Genomic DNA, 8,207 nt, shown 5'->3' with positions numbered 1-8,207 from the left:
ACCCCTGCCTGAGTGGTGCCGAGGAGGGGGAGCAGCAGGTACCCACAGAAGCAGCCTGCGAGGATGGGGCGCCCCAGCCGTGGCTGGCAGAGGGAGCCTGGCCCGGGCTGTGGCCCGGTGAGTGCCGGGGTCCCACCGCCGGGAGTCCCCGGTGCCCAGCGTGCGGAGGGCGGCGCGGCGCTGCCGCACAGCCGCGGGTACAGGCAGGGCTGGACCCCGCGGGGCCGGCAGCGCTGTCCCATCGCCGTGTCCCCGTGGCAGGAGAGACCCCGCGGGACAGGCAGGGAGCCGGGAGCGTCCCGCGGAGCTGCCAGCAGCAGAGGGCAGCAGGGCTCCGGTCCGGGCCGCCCGCGGCCCCAGGGGCGGCTCCGGCGGGGCCGGGCGGGGCGGGGGGCACCGGCGGCGGGGGCGGCCCCGGCCGCGCCCGGTTAAAAGGCGGCACCGGCGGGGCGGCGGAGGCACAGCGGGCTGGGCAGGACGGGACTGGACGCTGGGATCTGCTCTCCCTTCAGGTGAGTTGGATCTGTCCCGTCCCGCCCGCGGGGACCCCCAGGAGGGGCGCTGGGCTCTCGGGACGGCGGCGGCTGTGCTGAGTGGGGGATCCCCCGGTAACCTCTCTACTCTCCCCAGGTGCAAAGATGGGGTGCTTCACCTTTATCAAGGTCATGATGATCCTCTTCAACCTGGCCATCTTCGTAAGTGTGCCTCGGGGGCTGGGGTCTGCGGGAGGGGGTCCCGGGGAGCCCCCGGAGCCGGGTGTGGGGGGGTCTGGGTCTGGCCGCACTCCCCTGCCCCTCCGGACTCCTTTCTGCGGGCGATGGGGTGGAGAGTGTGGGCAGGTGGGTGCAGGTGGGACTCGCAGAGCCCGGCGGGCTGTGCCGTGCTCTGGGGACAGTGGCTGTTGCATCAGCTGCCCCTGTCCCTCGCTGTGCTGAAGCTTGGCGAGGTGCTGATGCCCCGGAACGGTGGGTTCGCTGCATCCATCCCTGCCTGGGGGCTCTGCCTCTGTAGGGGAGCAGCCCCCGTGTGTGGCTGTGGCTTTGGGATTCCTGGATGTCGGGAATTCAGAGCACATGGAGCTCTGCTTCCACCCGGGGCAAAGGGAGTAGAGCTGGCAGGAGCTGCCCTGGCCCTGCAGGAGCCACCTGGAAGGGGCTGTGGTAGGACACAGCCTTGGGAAGGAGGGGGTGCAGAGCCTCCCAACTCGCTCTGCTGAAACACTCCCTCTGTAAAGCTCCTGCCAGGATTTGAGTGTGGTGGGGAAGGTCGGGTGGGCAGAGGGGAGGACTGGCACGGACTGCAGGCAGCCCAGAGTTGACCTTGCCCAGGAGTACATGACTGTCTGGGGTCAGGGGGTGCTTGGCTTCTCCTCTGGGTGGGCAGGCAGCTGCCCTGCATGGAGGAGCTTGTGGCAGTGTGATGGTGGCCACTGCCTGAACTGGCCCTGTGGGATCGTGGGGAGGCTGGAGGCACTGCTGGCTTGGCTGCTCCACTGCTGGCTCTGAAACCCCTCAGCTGTGACACTGCCCAGGGGATGTGCTGCTGGTGGGGTGTGTTTCAGGGTACTAAGCTGTCTGGCAGTGCCCTGAGCTGCCTGCAGTGCCACAAAGTCTTGCTTTGGTGTGGTGAAAAACTGCCAAGGGGAGAAACACCTGTGCCAGGGTCTTGCCCGAGTATCAGATCTCGTGCCTGCCTGGAAGCTGACATTGCCTTTCTCCTCCCAGCTCAGTGGTGGGACCCTCCTGGGAGTTGGCATCTGGGTCAAAGTGGATGGAGAGTCATTCCTGAAAATATTTGGGACGCTGTCCTCTAGCATCCTGCAGGTTGTGAATGTGGCCTATCTCCTCATCGTCATCGGTGCCATCCTGCTGGTGATCGGCTTCCTCGGGTGCTACGGTGCCCAGAAGGAGAGCAAATGTCTCCTGATGATGGTATGGACCTGGCTGACCTCCTTACCAAGCCTCATTTGAGCTGGCTCTGTGGTGGGGGAGATTTCTCTGTGGATGTTTCCATGTGGTGGCAGTCTGGGTGGCCCTTGGAAAGGCAGTGCTGGACTCAGTCTGCCCCAGAAAGGGTGAGAGGAGGCAGGAGGGTGTAAGGAGCGTGTCCAGAGAGCTCAGCCCCTGCAGGTGGAGGGCTGGAGGACCCCAAGGTTGTGCAGAGCTGAAGGCAGTGGGGCAGGAGGGCTGGAGCCCTGGGGAAGCAGATGAGTTCCAGGAGACCCCCTGAGGATTCTGGCTGTCGGTCTGACCTCCCTCCCCTTGCTGTGTCCTAGTTCTTCTCAGTGGTGCTGATCATCTTCATTGCTGAAGTTGCTGCTGCCGTGGTGGCTCTGGTCTTCACAGGTCTTGTGAGTGCAATACCTGAGTCTTGGGTTGGGCTGATCTGGGACGTGTCCTACCCCTTGGGAAAACAGGAGCCATGGGCTGGCAGTGCTGCCCACGGGTGTGGCTGCTGTGGAGTGGTCAGTGCTGCAGCAGGAAGGGATGTTGGGATGTTGGTCGCTGCTGGCACCAGCTACACGGGCAGGCTGGAGTGGCCTGAGCTGGTGGGAACAGGGGTTCCTGTTATGTCATAACCCTCGTATTTTTAGGACAAGTTTTGCCCACTTCTTTCTGTCAAGCCCCTCAGTCCCAAACCAGCTGAGGCTTGACACCTCCCCACCTCTGAGGGTTGAAGCCACTGGAGGAGGAAGTCCCTATTGCCTCATGCTGAGCAAACTCACCCCATTGTTAGGCACCTGAGAAACCACCTGGGGAGAAAGGTGACTGCCTCATTAGGCACTGGAGAAGTCAACTGCAGGGCAAACTCATTCCTGGCTCCCTCACTTAACACTGCTTATCAGATGACTCATGGCATAAGTGACCTTGTGCCATAAAGCACTGCTTAGTGGGGAAGAGGAAAACTCCCTGTGGGTCAAATGGCCATGGTGTGAGTTCTGGCCATCCTGGGTGGTTTTGGTCTCCTCTCCACAGGGTGAGACCAGTATGGGGGTGCTCAGCTCTGTGGTGATCCCCAGGACCTTCTCTAATTGGTGTTTTTCTGCCCTTTCTTCCAGGCAGAGACGTTACTGACAGGTCTGGTGACCCCGCTGCTGAAGGAGAAGTATGGGGTGGATGAGGCATTCACACAGATCTGGAATGTCACCATGACAGAGGTGTGCTGAGCCCTGTGGGTTGGGATCCTCCCAGCATGGGCTTAGGTGGTGCACGTGTGGGTGGGACAGTGAGATGGAAGTGGGGACACATCACAGTCCTGGATGTGCTGAGCTGTCACCACCTCCTCAATTTCCCAGGTTCCTGGGAACTACCTGCTTGGGACCTAGTGGGGTGAGAGCTGTATGTGATGGTGTGTGGGGCAAAACCCAGGTCCCAAGGTGATTCCTGAGCAGCCCACTGAAGCAGGGTTGAGCTGGGTGACCCCCCTCCATGGGCCAGTGGGGTCCCGATGGTGTCAGAGCCTGGACAGAGACCTGAAGGATGCTCTTCCCATCCCTTCCTCTCTCTCCTTCTTAGGTTCACTGCTGTGGCCTGAATAACTACACAGACTTCAACAACTCCTACTTTTATGATACACACCACAGCTACCCCAGGCAGTGCTGTGACATGCAGGAGCCCTGCAACGGCACGGTGGCTGCAGAAATGGCTGTCCAGGTACGGGTGTGCTGCTGGCTCTTGGCTGCTGACCTGGGGTGTGTCTGGGCATGGGGAGGGAGACCTGTCCTGTAGCTCCAGCCCCAGCTCTGCACATGGTGCTCCCATGGGCTTTAAGTTCTGGGGGGAGGCTGTGGGTGCCTTGGCTTGTCCCTGGTAGAAACAAGTAAAGCTGTTATGTTGTTCTGGTCCTAAAGGGAATAGGGTGGCATGCCTGGTGCTGGGCATGAACCCAGGCACCACTCTGCCTTTTTGGGTGATTTTCCTGCTTCTTCCCTTCCTTTCCTTGCTCCCCACCCAATATTTGGTCTGAGAAGTGGCTGACTTGCCCCTGAAGCCTCAGACCTTCCCCATGGCTGTGTGCTTGTGCTCTGGGTTGGAGAAGCAGTACCTCCCTTCCTGGGGGATGCTGTGCCCTGGCAGTAGGGGTATCACCACCTCTTGCCTTCCTCACTGGTGTGGTTGCCTCGTGCAGGGCTGTTTCAAACAGATCTTGGAAGAAATCAGGACCAACGCAGGAGTGGCGGGCGGCGTGGCAGCCGGCATCGCTGCCTTGGAGGTGAGTGCCTGAGCACTGCTCTGCTGCCTCCTCCTTGTGCCTGGAGGTGGGGCTGGACCAGTCTGGGGGGCCCAGGGGGCTGGTGCAGCTCCAGGCTACTGAGCCTTCTTCCCTGGGCACGTCCAGCCCTGCCCTGGTGCACTGGGGGTGGTGGGCTGTGACCCCAACCCCTGCTGGGGAGGGGAGGGAGGCTGCAGGTTTAAGGGGGGCTGACTTGCACCTTGCCACCCCCAGATTGCAGCCATGGCAGTCTCCATGTACCTGTACTGTCGGCTGGATGAGAAGTGACCCCCTGGGGCAGGAGGATGACCTGCCACCCCCCATGCTGGGGTGCACCCGTGGCGTGCCATGCTCTCAGGGGGACCCCATCCCTCCCCGGGTCTGATGCTCTCCTGTGCACTGTGATTTGTAGCTGTATTTTGATCTACTGAGCTGGGATCTGTAGAGTTTGTGTATATTTTTGTACTGATATGGCATACAGAGCCTGTACATAGAGATTTGGGGTGTTTTTTGATTGGGGGGGATGTTGGGAGAAGCTGCTTGGTCTGTTTGGCTGATGCCAGCAGGAGATGAGGCAGCACAGGGGCTGTTCAGGGCTGCTGATCTGGCAATGGCACAGTGATGCCTTGATACACCCCTGCAGGTGGGGGCTGTACTGCTCTCACACTGTCCCTGCTGTGTCCCCCTGCATCACTTTGAGGGGATAACTACACCCTCACTGGGAATGTATCTACTCCTGCACCCGTCTTTTGGCAGCCCTGGCCTTGTTGCCACGTGGTCCCTGAAAGAGGGACTGGCTGCTCTCTGCCCCTTCCCTGGCAGGGAGGCAGCCCTGGTGGTCTCTGGCTCTGCAGGGGCTGAGCCTGCCCTGTACCCCATGCCATTTTGTGCCTGAGCCCCTCTCCATGCTGTAAAAAAATGCAAATAAATTTTTCATCTTGGATACAAATTATTTTCTGGAGTTGATCCTGGTTCTGCCTTTAATAAACACCCTCTGCTGGGGGGGTGGGAGGTGCAGGGGTGGGGGCTGCCTTGCCTCCCTCCCCCCTTCCTTTCCATGTCCTTGCAGGCAGCACAGCCCTGCCCACAGCCTCCCTGCCCTCTTTGCCTGTGGCTCCTCACCTGTCCAGGTGCTTGGAAACAGAGCAGCCCTGTGTTTGCACAACAGACAGGGTGCGGGGAGGACACCACCCTTACATCCCCTGCCCTCTGCAACAGCCACTGCTTGCTCACAGCACCCAGCCAGGCACGGAGCAGCAGCTTGGCTTGACAGGCAGGGCTGGCTGGGGGGTTCCTGTGTCCCCATCAGCTGCAGGAACCCGGGATGGGGTGGTGGAGAGGGATGGATCCTGCCACCCCCACCTCTGAACATCTCTGCCCCAGCTCTGTCCCGTGCTGCCTGTGTCTGATGCACCTGCCCTCCCTCTGTGTGTGGGGATGTGGGAGGGATGGGTGGGCTTGGGGGGTTTCCAGACACCTTTACTGCTACTCCCTCTCTGCTCTTCAGGATACACTCACTGTGCCTCAGCACAGTGCAAAAGCACAGCCAGGGTGGTGCTCCCAAGGGCTCCTTCACCCTGTTTTGGCCATGGCTGTGGGGCAGGGGCAGTGAAGGACGGGTGGTGGCAGGAGGCCAGTGTGCACACAGCCTCCCCAGCACTGCCTCGCTCTGTGCCTCCTGTGGCACCCCCTTATCAGCTCCTGCCCGGTACGAGGCTGCACCGAGGCACTGCCGTGGTCTGGCATCGCCCTGGTGCCATCCAGTTCCTGTCACATGGGCAGGAGCAGGCAGGGACAGTGAGACAGGCAGGGGCTCCCACTCCCCACACTGGGTCACTGAGCCCTGGGGACATGGCATTTGGCCTGCCCCATGGCAAGGTGTGGGGGAAGCTGTGAGAAAATAGCCTTGTCTTTCCCAGACAGGCAATAAACAGGTCCCAGCTCTACCATAAACCCGTGCCGCCTCATGGGTGGCGTCAGGGGTTTTATGCCTCTTATCCCTCTCCAAGGATGCAAGAGCTGCCAGGAAGCTATTCCTGGAGGTGTTGTGGCACCCAGGAACCAGTTGGCACAGAGCTGGGCACACTGGCCATGTCCTCTTCTGCCCCTGTTTTTGGGATGCCTTGCAGAGCTGGCTCCGGGCACACACCCTCTCACCATCACCCCTGTGGGGCGGAGCAGGCTCAGGGGTGAAACTGCTGGCTTCCACCTTTGCAACTCCTCCTAGCCAGGGTTTCCATGGGTCAGAACAGGCTGTTTCTGAAGCACTGAGTTTTGTAAATAACCCTGCAACCACTGGCTTGGTCCCTCCCCTCCACCTGCTGGGAAAACTTGCAGGACCAGTTTCAGGATGCGGATGCGATTCCTCCCAATTGCCCTCCGAGGCTCTTGGCTGCCCTGGCAGCCAAAATCAGAGCAGTGGGGGGTAAACTGGACTGGCACAGCCTCCCTGTGCTCCCACTGTGCCCCTGCTCTCCACTTCCACTGCCCAAGCACTGCCACAGCCTTTGGGCTCTCCGAGGAGATCCCGTTCCAGCTGCTCCCCCACAAGCCCTGTGGCACATCCCAGCCCACCACCCACTCCCACCAGCTCGTGTGGGTGCCACCAGGCAACTCTGCACTTTATATCCCTTAGAGTGGCCCAGTTGTCACAGACTGACACGCTGGGGCAAACAGAAACGGTCAGCACAGGCCAAAAGGTCCCCGAGGGCTTGTGGTGGCAAACAGAAACTTCCTTATTGCCCCCGGAAGATGGCAGGAGATGGCTCGAGAGCCTGGCACATCTGGGTGTGCCAAAGTGGGGGTTCTTCTTTTCCACCTGGGATACAGGGTGAGGGAAGGCAGGAGGGCAAGGTCTCCCTGCAGGGACCTTAGGCAAACAGCCAGTGCTGTGATGGGAGCCGCGCAGAGACCGAAATTCCTGGAGATTTGCAGGGTGCACTCTCTACCGGCATTACTTGCCCCAGGGCACAGCAGGCGAAATCCTGTGTGGTGCAGGCGCCTGTGCTGGCAGGGAGTGGGCAGTGATCGGTAATTTAGGAAAGGAGCCGCCCCCTCCTTCCTCGGAATTAGCATCGATGGGAACAGGTAGATGAGAAGAAGGAGGAGCTGCACCTCTTTGGGTTTGTGCTAATAAAGGGGGTAATAAGAAGCTAAAGCAAACACTCAGATTAGTTGCCACCGAGTGCCTGCTGTGGGGAATTACCCCTGCCTGCTGTAAAAGCTGGGACAGGATGTTCCCAGGCTGGGGAGGAGAGGATATCCTTGAAGGGTGCAGGCTGGTCCTGGGGAAGAAGTGAGGCAATGCACACTTTCCCTGGCACAGAGTGCCTGCTGGACTCCCCTTTTCCTCAGAGATAAACCATCCCGAGTGCCAGCCTAACCCCAACAGAGCTTTCTAGGCAGCTCCTGCCCTGATTATTTCGTGGGGATATCAGAGGAGGCGATGCAAGGCTATTCAAGAGGCAGCAGCTGCCATTGAACTGTGTGTTAATCATTAATGCTGCACCGGGCAGGAACGGCACAACAACCGTCACAGCAATCCTGGTACCCAGTTGAAGATTAATTTGCCACCTACCTTAAATGTGGGAACAGGAGGTGGCAGCCCTGTGTCTGCAGGCACAGCAGGGAACAGGGACAGGAATGGGCTGGGTGCAAGGAAACAACCTGGAAACAAAGGGAGAAGCCAAGCAGAGCCCCTTCCTGCAAGCGGTTTGGGCACCTTGGCATTTATGACTTTTTATTCATAAATGCTTTTGGCATTTATGACTTTTTATGAGGCAGAGGGTGCTGAAAATTTAGGATCAGTTCCCTGGGCTGGGATGCAAGTGGCTGGGCACAGCACCACTGACTCCCTCCCACGCAGGGAAGGAGATGGGGCCAGCACAGAGCATCCTTCTAGTGATGACAGCTCTCCATTCAAGAGGAGTGGGTGTGTTATCCCAGAGGATTCTGGCTGGAAGGCTCTTCCCTCCATTTGTGGGGCACAGAGGAAC

General features: G+C 59.8%; 1 protein-coding gene across 1 annotated transcript; it reads left to right on the top strand.

The window, feature by feature from the left end:
• Positions 1 to 638: 638 nt before the first annotated feature.
• Positions 639 to 4,500, top strand: TSPAN1 (tetraspanin 1; the record flags this gene model as incomplete). Its single annotated transcript, XM_084211409.1, has 7 exons — positions 639 to 695; positions 1,725 to 1,931; positions 2,276 to 2,350; positions 3,059 to 3,157; positions 3,516 to 3,653; positions 4,129 to 4,212; positions 4,447 to 4,500. 7 exons carry the CDS (start codon positions 639 to 641, stop codon positions 4,498 to 4,500), a joined length of 714 nt encoding a protein of 237 aa, XP_084067535.1.
• Positions 4,501 to 8,207: the final 3,707 nt, after the last annotated feature.

Source organism: Fringilla coelebs (genome assembly GCF_963513975.1).
Source record: "Fringilla coelebs genome assembly, chromosome: 9".
NCBI lineage: Eukaryota > Metazoa > Chordata > Aves > Passeriformes > Fringillidae > Fringilla > Fringilla coelebs.
The sequence above is the reverse complement of the archived record's forward strand: the minus strand, read 5'-3'. Positions and strand labels throughout refer to the sequence as shown.